The sequence below is a fragment of the Salmo salar genome, chromosome 17 (assembly GCF_965601325.2).
Source record: "Salmo salar chromosome 17, fSalSal1, whole genome shotgun sequence".
In the NCBI taxonomy this organism is placed as follows: Eukaryota; Metazoa; Chordata; class Actinopteri; order Salmoniformes; family Salmonidae; genus Salmo; species Salmo salar.
In genome coordinates, this window is record NC_138307.1 from 27,800,001 (window position 1) to 27,815,000 (window position 15,000).

The 15,000-nt window shown below is 46.9% G+C and overlaps 1 protein-coding gene across 2 annotated transcripts in view; it reads left to right on the forward strand.

Annotated features, from left to right (window-relative positions):
* LOC106600438 (cyclin-dependent kinase-like 5) overlaps positions 1 to 15,000 on the forward strand; it is a 204,851-nt gene that overhangs the window by 183,703 nt on the left and 6,148 nt on the right. For both annotated transcript variants that reach the window (XM_045699510.2, XM_082963716.1), the window contains exons 9-15: positions 1,475 to 1,555; positions 8,509 to 8,684; positions 9,991 to 10,240; positions 10,491 to 10,614; positions 10,826 to 11,087; positions 13,007 to 13,760; positions 14,219 to 14,329. In XM_045699510.2, coding sequence (XP_045555466.1) covers positions 1,475 to 1,555; positions 8,509 to 8,684; positions 9,991 to 10,240; positions 10,491 to 10,614; positions 10,826 to 11,087; positions 13,007 to 13,760; positions 14,219 to 14,329 — 1,758 coding nt within the window. The remainder of the gene's footprint in view (positions 1 to 1,474; positions 1,556 to 8,508; positions 8,685 to 9,990; positions 10,241 to 10,490; positions 10,615 to 10,825; positions 11,088 to 13,006; positions 13,761 to 14,218; positions 14,330 to 15,000) is intronic.

A 15,000-nucleotide genomic window follows, 5' to 3' on the forward strand; every position in this document is an offset into this window, starting at 1 on the left:
AACTTTAATCCTAACCCTAGCTCCTAACCCTAACCCTTAACGTAGTTCTAACCCGAACACTAATTCTAACCTTAACCATAAACCCCCTAGAAATAGCATTTGACCTTGTGGGGACTAACAGAATGTCCCCAGTTGGTCCAATTTTTGTTTGTTTACTATTCTTGTGGGGACTTTTGGTCCCTGCAAGAGTAGTTAAACATGTCCACACACAGATACACACATTCAGACAGACAGAAACATGCATGTCCACCAGCCTCCTGATGCACTCCCACACAGAGATCCACACATTCAGACAGACAGAAACATGCATGTCCACCAGTCTCCTGATGCACTCCCACACAGAGATCCACACATTCAGACAGAAAGAAACATGCATGTCCACCAGCCTCCTGATGCACTCCCACACACAGATCCACACATTCAGACAGACAGAAACATGCAAGTCCACCAGTCTCCTGATGCACTCCCACACAGAGATCCACACATTCAGACAGACAGAAACATGCATGTCCATCAGCCTCCTGATGCACTCCCACACACAGATCCATGGGAGTGGCGGTAATCATGTACCTGCTATAGTGAAAGCTGTGTTAGGCCCGTTGACAGCATGTCTGGCCTCAGACACAACAGTCAGCTGGGTCTCCTGTCAACTCCAGTCAGACACATCTGAATCTCAACATAGACACTACACTCTGAATCCTCACAGCTGTACCTGTGTGTGTGTCAACAGTTCCCCTCAGTGAATCATCTGAATCTCAACATAGACACTACACTCTGAATCCTCACAGCTGTACCTGTGTGTGTGTCAGCAGTTCCCCTCAGTGAATCATCTGAATCTCAACATAGACACTACACTCTGAATCCTCACAGCTGTACCTGTGTGTGTGTCAGCAGTTCCCCTCAGTGAATCATCTGAATCTCAACATAGACACTACACTCTGAATCCTCACAGCTGTACCTGTGTGTGTGTCAGCAGTTCCCCTCAGTGAATCATCTGAATCTCAACATAGACACTACACTCTGAATCCTCACAGCTGTACCTGTGTGTGTGTGTCAGCAGTTCCCCTCAGTGAATCATCTGAATCTCAACATAGACACTACACTCTGAATCCTCACAGCTGTACCTGTGTGTGTGTCAGCAGTTCCCCTCAGTGAATCATCTGAATCTCAACATAGACACTACACTCTGAATCCTCACAGCTTTACCTGTGTGTGTGTCAGCAGTTCCCCTCAGTGAATCATCTGAATCTCAACATAGACCACTGACACTCTGAATCCTCACAGCTGTACCTGTGTGTGTGTGTCAGCAGTTCCCCTCAGTGAATCATCTGAATCTCAACATAGACACTACACTCTGAATCCTCACAGCTGTACCTGTGTGTGTGTCAGCAGTTCCCCTCAGTGAATCATCTGAATCTCAACATAGACACTACACTCTGAAACCTCACAGCTGTACCTGTGTGTGTGTCAACAGTTCCCCTCAGTGAACCACCCTACAACCCTGGAGCGGAGGTACCTGGCCATCCTGAGTGGCCTCATGCTGGATCTGATGAAGGTAACACACACACACACACACACACACACACACACACACACACACACACACACAATTGGTATTGCAGTATTAGCGCATTCTAGGTCCTCCAGGCTTTAACTAGACTAGTCCTGTTAATGGAAGGTATTCTGGGTCCTCCAGGCTCAAACTAGACTAGTCCTGTTAATGGAAGGTATTCTGGGTCCAGAAGGCTCAAACTAGACTAGTCCTGTTAATGGAAGGTATTCTGGGTCCTCCAGGCTCAAACTAGACTAGTCCTGATAATGGAAGGTATTCTGGGTCCAGAAGGCTTAAACTAGACTAGTCCTGCTAATGGAAGGTATTCTGGGTCTAGAAGGCTCAAACTAGACTAGTCCTGTTAATGGAAGGTATTCTGGGTCCAGAAGGCTCAAACTAGACTAGTCCTGCTAATGGAAGGTATTCTGGGTCCAGAAGGCTCAAACTAGACTAGTCCTGTTAATGGAAGGTATTCTGGGTCCTCCAGGCTCAAACTAGACTAGTCCTGTTAATGGAAGGTATTCTGGGTCCAGAAGGCTCAAACTAGACTAGTCCTGTTAATGGAAGGTATTCTGGGTCCAGAAGGCTCAAACTAGACTAGTCCTGTTACAGTTTTTTACGATTGCTTACAGACTAAAATGTAACTTTTCCCACAATTAGCAAAACCTTACACTCAAGGAGCAAAACACAAGGCTAGATTTGCACAACACTAAGCACATTGTCAGCTTCACTCTATTTGCAAAACAATACTCACAGTGGTTTCAAAACACTAAACACACTTGTATACATCAGACACAGAAGTATATCATGATGTCACTTCCTTGCAATTCCAAAGCACTGACTGTCAAATGACCACACCTATGAGCCAATCTGTTAAACACAGCCATCATGTACACAAACACATGATTGCTAAATTGTAGACACACCAATCAGGTTTAAGCACTATAAAAATGTAGCAGGTAGGTTCACCTGCCTTCAACCAAAATGGAAGGAGTCAGAAGAAGAGTGAGGGTGAGAGGAGGAGTACACGAAGGAGGCAGAGGCCGAGCCAGAGGTCGAGGAAGACCTGAAGCAGGAGGAGAACGTGCACAAAGAAGTTTGGTCCTCTTCTTATCAAATGGCATTCGTGCAACACTAGTGGACCATGTTGTGAACCACGGATTGACGCTGAGGGAGGCTGGACTGAGAGTTCAGCCAAATCTTAGCAGATATACAGTGGCATCTGTAGCTCAGATATACAGCTTTCCCTGTAGCTCAGTTGGTAGAGCATGGTGTTTGCAACGCCAGCATGGTGGGTTCGATTCCCACGGGGGGCCAGCACAAAAAAAAAAAAAAATGAAATGTATGCATTCACTACTGTAAGTCGCTCTGGATAAGAACGTCTGCTAAACGACTAAAATGTAAAAAAAAATGGCATGTAAATAATGCATCTGTCATAAGGACTTTTCGACAGGAAAACAGGTAAAAGATCTGTCTATAGTAATCAGCTGCTTATTGTATGCACCATATCAGCACTTGTGATACCCCTTCCTGTGACATTGTACAGTAAGTTACATGTATTATTCTCTACATAGGATTGAGGGTTGGGAACGACAAGGAGGAAGGGGGCCCATATTCACGCAAGAACAAGAGAGATAATAAACATGGTTTTGGCCAATAATGCTATCAGGCTCAGAGAACTACAAGCCAACATTATCGGTGACCTGCCATTTTCAATAATGTCCATCAGGTCTCTCAGTCAACACTGGCACGCATCCTGAAAAGACATCAGGTTCAAATGAAACAACTTTATCGAGTGCCTTTTGAGCGGAATTCAGAGGGTCAAACGGCTGCGGCATGAGTATGTGGAGGTTTGTATTGTTCACTTTAGCACTGTGATGTTGCATACTGCACACATGACTTTTTTACAGTGACTGTATACTAGACCTATCCTGAACTACACAATCTTGTCTTTCACTGTATTTCAGGGAGTTTTGCAGATGGATGCTGAGGAAATCCTGCATGAATTCATATATATTGATGAGGCAGGGTTCAACCTCACAAAAGCAAGAAGGAGAGGCAGAAATATCATTGGCCACAGGGCTATAATCAATGTCCCAGGGCAACGTGGGGGTAACATCACCCTTTGCGCTGCCATTTCACAGCATGGGGTTCTCCTCCGTCCTGCCAAAATGGGCCCTTACAACACCTCGCATTTTTGGACCGATTGCACCACATCGTCACAGCAGGTAATGAAATGCACCAGATGCAATACACTGTCATCTGGGACAATGTGTCATTCCACTGCTCTGCTTTGGTCCAGAACTGGTTTCAACACCATCCACAGTTGACAGTACTATACCTTCCACCATACTCTCCGTTTCTAAACCCTATGGAAGAGTTTTTCTCTGCATGGCGGTGGAAGGTTTACGATCTCCAGCCCCAGGCTCAGGTACCCCTCATTCAGGCCATGGAGGACGCCTGTGACCAAGTCGACGCCGCAGCTGTGCAAGGATGGATTCGACATTCAAGACGGTTCTTCCCGCGTTGTCTTGCTAATGAGGATATTGCTTGTGATGTTGATGAAATTCTCTGGCCAGATCCAGCTAGGCGAAGAGATAATGTATAGTATGTTTACTGTAGTATTTTCTGTACAATATTGTCCGTTTTTTTTTTCAGATTATTTTTTATGTTTGTTGTTATTTACTGTAATTGTAACCTGTACTGGATACAGTATTTTACGTTTGTCTGTTTGTTGAGCTAACAGTGTTATGCACACTACTGTAGTAGCATGAAAACTGGGACATGTTTTGTTGTGATTCTCCATGTTGACATGTTGACTGATTTGGGTATATGGAGAGAAATAAATGATATTTTCCTCAGTCCGCAGCATTGGTCTTGTGTAGTGTTTGTATAGTTGCACTTTCTCTGTGTACTTCATTTACAGTACTCTAATCACTGACAATTAGACTTGCTAAAAGTGTTTTAGGTTAGCAACAGCAGTGTGTAACTGGTTCAAAAAGATTGAAGTCATATGAAATGTGTGTTCGTATGGTAACAAAATAAACGTTTTTATGAAGTCGTGTATAGTTTTGACAAAAGTGTTCCATTTTGCAAATGATCTGAAGTGTTGTGCTACTTTGGTGTAGGGTTGTGCTAATTGTGTAGTGTTTTGACAAACCGGGCCCTGTTTTCAAAATTGTGCTTAAACAATTGAAAAAAAACTAATGGAAGGTATTCTGGGTCCTCCAGGCTCAAACTAGACTAGTCCTGTTAATGGAAGGTATTCTGGGTCCAGAAGGCTCAAACTGGACTAGTCCTGTTAATGGAAGGTATTCTGGGTCCAGAAGGCTCAAACTAGACTAGTCCTGTTAATGGAAGGTATTCTGGGTCCAGAAGGCTCAAACTAGACTAGTCCTGTTAATGGAAGGTATTCTGGGTCCAGAAGGCTCAAACTGGACTAGTCCTGTTAATGGAAGGTATTCTGGGTCCAGAAGGCTCAAACTGGACTAGTCCTGTTAATGGAAGGTATTCTGGGTCCAGAAGGCTCAAACTAGACTAGTCCTGTTAATGGAAGGTATTCTGGGTCCAGAAGGCTCAAACTAGACTAGTCCTGTTAATGGAAGGTATTCTGGGTCCAGAAGGCTCACACTGACTAGTCCTGTTAATGGAAGGTATTCTGGGTCCAGAAGGCTCAAACTAGACTAGTCCTGCTAATGGAAGGTATTCTGGATCCTACAGGCTCAAACTAGACTAGTCTTGCTAGCTAATGTATGTCTATGACTAAAGCTGTGGGTCAGTCAGTACTCTGCTGTTAGCTAGGCTTACAGTACATCACACTTTCCTCAGGAGATGAATGGTGTGATAACCCTCCCACCCATCTCTCTGTCTCTGGATCGACATGGTGAAAAGCCAACAGTCTTGTTTTTATTATGGGCTGAGTCTCTGGCATTTCTATTTTGCGCGTGATAATGAATTCACAAATGTAACCAACAAATGTAGAGCACTGCATTTAAGAATGCTGTAGCTCAGTTAGTTGAGCAAGGCGCTTGCAGCACAAGGGTTGTGGGTTCAATTCCCACAGAGGACCACTATGAAAATGTATGAACTCACTACTGTAAGTTGCTCTAGATAAGAGTGTCTGGTAAATTAAGAAAATGTAAATGTGCTTCACTGTATATACAAAACAATAAACTTGAATTATAGTTTAATAAAATAAACGTTTGATTATATATACAGTACCAGTCTGTTTGGACACACCTACTCTTTCAAGGGTTTTTCTGTATATCAAATGAAATTGTATTTGTCACATGCGCCGAATATGACAAGTGTAGACCTTACAGTGAAACGCTTACTTACAAGCCATTAATCAACAATGCAGTTTAAAAAAATACCTCAAAATAAAGAAATAAAAGTAGCACATAATTAAATAGCAGCAGTAAAGTCGAGGTAATAGCAGCGGCTAGTCGAGATAATGGAGGTAATATGTACATGTAGGTAAACAGTCTATGACTAGGGTGGCTGGAGTCTTTGACAATTTTAGGGCCTTCCTCTGACACCGCCTGGTATAGAGGTCCTGGATGGCAGGAAGCTTGGCCCCAGTGATGTACTGGGCCGTATGCACAACCCTCTGTAGTGCCTTGCGTCGGAGGCCGAGCAGTTGCCATACCAGGCAGTGATGCAACCAGTCAGGATGCTCTCGATGGTGCAGCTGTAGAACCCTTTGAGGATCTGAGTACCCATGCCAAATCTTTTCAGTCTCCTGAAGGGGAATAGGTTTTTTTCGTGCCCTCTTCACGACTGCCTTGGTGTGCTTGGACCATGTTAGTTTGTTGGTGATGTGGACACCAAGGAACTTGAAGCTCTCAACCTGCTCCACTGCAGCCCGTCGATGAGAATGAGGGCGTGCTCGGTCTTCTTTTTCCTGTAGTCCACAATCATCTCCTTTGTCTTGATCACGTTCAGGGAGAGGTTGTTGTCCTGGCACCACACAGACAGGTCTCTGACCTCCTCCCTGTAGGCTGTCTTGTTGTTGTCGGTGATCAGGCCTACCACTGTTGTGTCATCAGCAAACTTAATGATGGTGTTGGAGTCGTGCCTGGCCGTGCAGTCATGAGTGAACAGGGAGTACAGGAGGGGACTGAGCACGCACCCCTGAGGGGCCCCTGTGTTGAGGATCAGCGTGGCGGATGTGTTTTTACCTACCCTTACCACCTGGGGGCGGCCCGTCAGGAAGTCCAGGATCCAGTTGCAGAGGGAGGTGTTTAGTCCCAGGGTCCTTAGCTTAGTGATGAGCTTTGAGGGCACTATGGTGTTGAACGCTGAGCTGTAGTCAATGAATAGCATTCTCACATACTGTAGGTGTTCCTTTTGTCCAGGTGGGAAAGGGCAGTGTGGAGTGCAATAGAGATTGCATCATCTGTGGATCTGTTAGGGCGGTATGCAAATTGGAGTGGGTCTAGGGTTTCTGGGATAATGGTGTTGATGTGAGCCATGACCAGCCTTTCAAAGCACTTCATGGCTACAGACAGGTTACCTTAGTGTTCTCGGACACAGGGTCTATGGTGGTCTGCTTAAAACATGTAGGTATTACAGACTCGGGCAGGGAGAGGTTGAAAATGTCAGTGAAGACACTTGCCAGTTGGTCAGCGTATGCTTGTAGTACACGTCCTGGTAATCCGTCTGGCCCTGCGGCCTTGTGAATGTTGACCTGTTTAAAGGTCTTACATCGGCTGCGGAGAGCGTGATCACACAGTCTTCCAGAACGGCTGGTCTCTCAACCAGCTTCATGAGGTAGTCACCTGGAATGCTTTCCCAATAGTCTTGAAAGAGTTCCCACCTATGCTGAACACTTGTTGGCTGCTTTTCCTTCATTCTGTGGTCCAACTCATCCCAAACCATCTCAATTGAGTTGAGGTCGGGTGATTGTGGAGGCCAGGTCATCTGATGCAGCACTCCATCAGTCTCCTTGGTCAGATAGCCCTTACACAGCCTGGAGGTGTGTTTTGGGTCATTGTCCTGTTAAAAAAACTACTGATGGTCCCACTAAGCGCAAACCAGATGGGATGGCGTATCACTGCAGAATGATGTGGTAGCCATGCTGGTTAAGTGTTGCCCTGAATTCTAAATAAATCAATGACAGTGTCACCAGCAAAGCACCCCCACACCATCACACCTCCTCCTCCATGCTTCATGGTGGGAGCCACACATGCGGAGATCATCTGTTCACCTACTCTGCTTCTCACAAAGACACAGCAGTTGGAACCAAAAATCTCTAATTTGGACTCATCAGACCAAAGGACAGATTTACACCATTGCTCATGTTTCTTGGCACAAGCAAGTCTCTTCTTCTTATTGGTGTCCTTTAGAAGTGGTCTCTGAACAGTTGATGTTGAGATGTGTCTGTTACTTGTACTCTGTGAAGCCTTTATTTGGGCTGCAATCTGAGGTGCAGTTAATTGCTGATTTCTGAGGCTGGTCACTCTAACTAACTCATCCTCTGCAGCAGAGGTAACTCTGGGTCTTCCTTTCCTGTGGCGGTCCTCATGAGAGCCAGTTTCATCAAGCGATTGATGGTTTTTGCGACTGCGCTTGAAGAAACTTTAAAAAGTTCTTTACATTTTCTAGATTGACCGACCTTCATGTCTTAAAGTTATGATGGACTGTCGTTTCTCTTTTCTTATACTTATACTTATTTCCCTCATTAAAATGCAAATCAATTTATAACATTTCTGACATGCGTTTTTCTGGATATTTTTGTTGTTATTCTGTCTCTCACTGTTCAAATAAACCTACCATTAAAATTATAGACTGATCATTTCTTTGTCAGTGGGCAAACGTACAAAATCAGCAGGGGATCAAATACTTTTTCCCTCACTGTATATATATGGATAGAGTTTTGTGATTGACCTTTTTTATTGTCAAACTGTAATAAAGAACTGTGTCCTAAACCTCTGGTCTGTCTCCTCCCTCTCTAGAACCTGTTGTTGCTGGTCCCTTCTGACCGCTACCTGACAGAACAGAGTCTGAACCACCCAGCCTTCCAGCCCCTCCGCCTCCTGGAGCAGCCCGCCCCAGCACCACCCTCCCCTAACCCCCCACGCTCCTCCAAGAGGAAGCCCCACATCCACATGGAGAACACTGTGCCCACCAGGTCAGCACTGTAGGGGGTTGTTGGTGTTGATGTTGTTGTTGTTGTCAGAACACTGTGCCCACCAGGTCAGCACTGTAGGGGGTTGTTGGTGTTGATGTTGTTGTTGTTGTCAGAACACTGTGCCCACCAGGTCAGCACTGTAGGGGGTTGTTGGTGTTGATGTTGTTGTTGTTGTTGTTGTCAGAACCCCGTGGCCACCAGGTCAGCACGGCACTGGACACCACAAGGGGTCTGGTTAGCTTCTAGATACTGAATGGGGTCTGGTTAGGTTCTGGATACTGAATGGGGTCTGGTTAGGTTCTGGATACTGAATGGGGTCTGGTTAGCTTCTAGATACTGAATGGGGTCTGGTTAGGTTCTGGATACTGAATGGGGTCTGGTTAGGTTCTAGATACTGAATGGGGTCTGGTTAGGTTCTGGATACTGCATGGGGTCTGGTTAGGTTCTGGATACTGAATGGGGTCTGGTTAGGTTCTGGATACTGCATGGGGTCTGGTTTGGTTCTGGATACTGAATGGGGTCTGGTTAGGTTTTGGATACTGAATGGGGTCTGGTAAGGTTCTGGATACTGAATGGGGTCTGGTTAGGTTTTGGATACTGAATGGGGTCTGGTTAGGTTCTAGATACTGAATGGGGTCTGGTTAGGTTCTGGATACTGAATGGGGTCTGGTTAGGTTCTGGATACTGAATGGGGTCTGGTTAGGTTCTGGATACTGAATGGGGTTTGGTTGGGTTCTGGATACTATATGGTGTCTGGTTAGGTTCTGGATACTGAATGGGGTCTGGTTAGGTTCTGGATACTGAATGGGGTCTGGTTAGGTTTTAGATACTGAATGGGGTCTGGTTAGGTTCTGGATACTGAATGGGGTCTGGTTAGGTTCTGGATACTGAATGGGGTCTGGTTAGGTTCTGGATACTGAATGGGGTTTGGTTGGGTTCTGGATACTACATGGTGTCTGGTTAGGTTCTGGATACTGAATGGGGTCTGGTTAGGTTCTGGATACTGAATGGGGTCTGGTTCGGTTCTGGATACTGAATGGGGTCTGGTTAGGTTCTGGAAACTGAATGGGGTCTGGTTAGGTTCTGGATACTGAATGGGGTCTGGTTAGGTTCTGGATACTGCATAGTTTCACATCTGGCTATGTTGTTCTAGCACAGATAAAATAAGCTACTTAGATCTATGGATTACCTATACCTGTACCTTACCTCTCAATATCTCTCAATCTCAATATCTTTCCATCTTAATACCTCTCTCTCTCCTTCTCTCCTTCTCTCCTTCTCTCCCTCCCTCCCTCCCTCCATACAGAAGCCACGGCAGTAAGAGCTCGGGTCACCGTCACTCTAACAGTAAGGAATGTTCCAGCCTACCTCGCCATGGCGACCTTCACCTAGGCAACGACAGCTTCCTGAACGGCAACAAGCCTGTGTCGTCCAGCCTGAGCCCCACCCTCCACCCCAAGGCTTACATGACCCAGACCCTCAACCGCTCCATCACCTGTAGTAAGGACTTGGTCAACAACAACATGCCACACCTGCTCAGCCCCAAGGACACCAAGGTAAACAATGCCAGGACCTCTACTTTCATTGACTTATTCAGCTCCTTATGGAGCAAACTACACTTGTTTACATAAATTGTATTCATTTAGTTTGTTTCTCCAACTGTCTATGTCTTGACATGTGTTTATTCTTGACATGTATTTTCATATAAATGCACAAGGCTGAAAACAACATTTTCCCGTGGTTGGGGACAATAAAGTCATTATCTTGTCTTATTTCATCTTCTCTTATCTTCTCTTTATTTTAAAGGGCACGACACAGTTTGACTTCAACCTGGTTGGTGTTGGGCCCCCAGGGGCCAAGGCTCCTGACCAGCAGGGCCCTGGAGCCATGTACGTGAAGTCCACCTCCCGCTCTCAGCAGCAACAGCAAGGTCCGGGGTCACCCTACTGAAACATTCACATAAGATTAATACATACCACTTCCTTAATACTTAAATGAAAAATGCTCTAGACTAGAATCCTGTTCAGGGGGTATACTGGAACATAAAGCTGCCTTATGGCCCTGTGGGCCATTCTGTCTCAGGCAAGACTACTTATAAATGCATTGCCAACCCATTTTTTACATTTGAACATTTCCAGTAGGGCAGGGACGACACTCTTCCTTTCTGGAGGGCAAGACCAATACCATGGAGAAACAACATGGCCGCCATGGTGGACACAACATAGACTCCACCCACAGCTCCTCCAAGAGTTCCAGCTCCTACCTGAGCCTGTCCAAGAGCCACAACGCCCTGAGCAACAATGCCAAGTCTGTGGGTGGTAACCTTGGAGATGGGGTGAGGAGCATGCACCCCGACGACCCTACGGCAACCCCTGGAATCTCCGCCCGCTTCTTCCCTGCCAGGTAACATAGAGAGAGAGAACTGACAGGGGATGGTTAACCTATAGAGAGAGATGTCAGGAAATGGTTAACCTAGAGAGAGAAAGAGAGAGAGAGAGCTGTCAGGAAATGGTTAACCTAGAGAGAGAAAGAGAGCGAGAGAGCTGTCAGGAAATAGTTAACCTAGAGAGAGAGTGAGCTGTCAGGAAATGGTTCGACTAGAGAGAGAGCTGTCAGGAAATGGTAAACCTAGACAGAGAGAGCTGTCAGGAAATGGATAACCTAGAGAGAGAGAGAGCTGTAAGGGTATGTTTAACCTAGAGAGAGAGCTGTCAGGGAATGGTTAACCAAGAGAGAGAGGTAGGGAGCTGTCAGGGAATGGTTAACTTAGAGAGAGAGGTAGGGAGCTGTCATGGAATGGTTAACCTAGAGAGAGAGAGCTGTCAGGGAATGGTTAACCTAGAGAGAGAGAGCTGTCAGGGAATGGTTAACCTAGAGAGAGAGGTAGGGAGCTGTCAGGGAATGGTTAACCTAGAGAGAGATAGCTGTCAGGGAATGGTTAACCTAGAGAGAGAGAGCTGTCAGGGAATGGTTAACCTAGAGAGAGAGAGCTGTTAGGGAATGGTTAACCTAGAGAGAGAGAGCTGTCAGGGAATGGTTAACCTAGAGAGAGAGGGGTAGGGAGCTGTTAGGGAATGGTTAACCTAGAGAGAGAGAGCTGTCAGGGAATGGTTAACCTAGAGAGAGAGAGCTGTCAGGGAATGGTTAACCTAGAGAGAGAGGTAGGGAGCTGTCAGGGAATGGTTAACCTGGAGAGAGAGAGCTGTCAGGGAATGGTTAACCTAGAGAGAGAGGTAGGGAGCTGTCAGGGAATGGTTAACCTAGAGAGAGAGGTAGGGAGCTGTCAGGGAATGGTTAGCCTAGAGAGAGAGAGAGCTGTCAGGGAATGGTTAACCTAGAGAGAGAGAGCTGTCAGGGAATGGTTAACCTAGAGAGAGAGAGCTGTCAGGGAATGGTTAACCTAGAGAGAGAGGTAGGGAGCTGTCAGGGAATGGTTAACCTAGAGAGAGAGAGAGCTGTCAGGGAATGGTTAACCTAGAGAGAGAGGTAGGGAGCTGTCAGGGAATGGTTAACCTAGAGAGAGAGAGCTGTCAGGGAATGGTTAACCTAGATAGAGAGGTAGGGAGCTGTCAGGGAATGGTTAACCTAGAGAGAGAGAGCTGTCAGGGAATGGTTAACCTAGAGAGAGAGGTAGGGAGCTGTCAGGGAATGGTTAACCTAGAGAGAGAGAGCTGTCAGGGAATGGTTAACCTAGAGAGAGAGAGCTGTCAGGGAATGGTTAACCTAGAGAGAGAGAGCTGTCAGGGAATGGTTAACCTAGAGAGAGAGAGCTGTCAGGGAATGGTTAACCTAGAGAGAGAGGTAGGGAGCTGTCAGGGAATGGTTAACCTAGAGAGAGAGAGAGCTGTCAGGGAATGGTTAACCTAGAGAGAGAGAGCTGTCAGGGAATGGTTAACCTAGAGAGAGAGAGAGCTGTCAGGGAATGGTTAACCTAGAGAGAGAGAGCTGTCAGGGAATGGTTAACCTAGAGAGAGAGGGGTAGGGAGCTGTTAGGGAATGGTTAACCTAGAGAGAGAGAGCTGTCAGGGAATGGTTAACCTAGAGAGAGAGAGCTGTCAGGGAATGGTTAACCTAGAGAGAGAGGTAGGGAGCTGTCAGGGAATGGTTAATGAATGTATCTTAGTCTCCAACATTGAAGAGCATGCTAGCTTATTGATTTTGTGTAGTCTTGGTGATGGTGAGTATTTGGAAATGTGTAGTCTCCTGAGGCCAGATCTGAACATTGTATTCTCGTTGAGAATTAGAGTTTTTTTAGGTCTGATGGCTAGTAAATATGTGTGTTGTTGTACTCATGGTTGAGGTCAGTCTATATGTTATTTCAGCTGCCTGGACCTGAACCTCAATGCCCCACCTGGAAGTCCCCAGGTCCCCCGCCACAGCGAACGCCACTCTTCTGGCCATGCCCCCCCTGGAAGTCCCCAGGTCCCCCGCCACAGCGAACGACACTCTTCTGGCCACGCCCCACCTGGAAGTCCCCAGGCCCCCCGCCACAGCGAACGACACTCTTCTGGCCACGCCCCCCCTGGAAGTCCCCAGGCCCCCCGCCACAGCGAACGCCACTCTTCTGGTCACACATCCAGCCACACCGGCCACTCCTCCGGCCACAGCCCCTCGTCCCGCGGCAACAACCCCCGCCTGGAGAGCTCCACCCTGGACTCATCCTGCCGACGCGCCTCCTCTTCCAGACACAAAGCTCCAGAGGAGGCCTTGGCCTCGGGCCCGGAGCTTCTTGACCCAGGAGGAGAAGGGGATGTTGGGGGGAACCACGGAGCTCACACCCTGGCCTCCCCCCATGAGTCCTACCCCTACGGCCTGGGCTACACCAGTCCCTTCTCTTCCCAGCAGAGGCCTCACCGCCACTCCATGTACGTGAGGAGGAGTGAGCGCCACAGGTCCCACGGAGGTGGGGGTGGAGGGGGTAGTGAGGGGGGCTTGATGGTGGGCCAGGGGTTGCCCACCAGGGCTAGCAGTCTGCAGATGCTCTCCCCCCAGCTTCAGCACCGCACCCTCACCAGACACCCCGTAGGACACTCTGTGGGATCGTCCAGAGAGGACTGCACTGAAGACACAACCAGGGTCAGTGTCAATAATTGACTGACAGCAGTGTGTGTATGTGTGTGTGCGTGTATGTGCATATGTGTGTCTGTGTATCTCTCTTTGAGGCAGAATCGTAGCTACAGTATCTGGCCTAACTCTCATTATTGCTAATGTACTGTCTCTCTCCTGATCTCTCTCTCATACACACAGACACAGACACACACACACACACACACACACACACACACACACACACACACACACACACACACACACACACACACACACACACACACACACACACACACACACACACACACACACACACACACACACTGCTACTTCGTACTGTATGCCTCACATGCTACGTCTGTCTGTCTGTCTGTCTGTCTGTCTGTCTGTCTGTCTGTCTGTCTGTCTGTCTGTCTGTCTGTCTGTCTGTCTGTCTGTCTGTCTGTCTGTCTGTCTGTCTGTCTGTCTGTCCATCTGGTCTACAGAGTGAGCCGTCTACTAAAGAGGTGGTGACCTCTCACCCTCGACCCCAGATTAAAGACTCCACGCGGGACAACCCGGCCTCCTTTCACTCACAACGCCCTGCTAAGAACGAGGTCCATAGCTTTTTCTGTTGTTCATCACAGGCTGATTTCACCACTTACTGTCTGGTTTCTGAATGCTTCTAGGACTGTTTTATCAGCAGTATGTCTATCACTGAGCTGCTAAACGTGGCGGCACCGAACTGAATGGGTTTAATGGCAATTATAAACTGTGTGGTTCCAGCCCTGAATGCTGATTGGCTGACAGCCGTGGTATATCAGACCGTATACCACGGGTATGACAAAACATGTGTTTTTACTGCTCTAATTATGTTGATAACCAGTTTATAATATCAATGAGGCGCCTCAGGGATTTGTGGTATATGGCCAATATACCTCAGCTAAGAGCTGTATCCAGGCACCCTGTGATGTGTTGTGCCTAAGAACAGCCCTTAGCTGTTGTATATTGGCCATATACCACACCTCCTCGGGCCTTATTGCTTAAATATACTATGATAAGGATGTAGGAGTGAGATATCATCTTTGGGAAAATGACAAGGGAAGACAGGGTGTGAAACACTATGATAAGGATGTAGGAGTGAGATATCAGGGTGTGAAACACTATGATAAGGATGTAGGAGTGAGATATCAGGGTGTGAAACACTATGATAAGGATGTAGGAGTGAGATATCACAGTGTGAAACACTATGATAAGGATGTAGGAGTGAGATATCACAGTGTGAAAC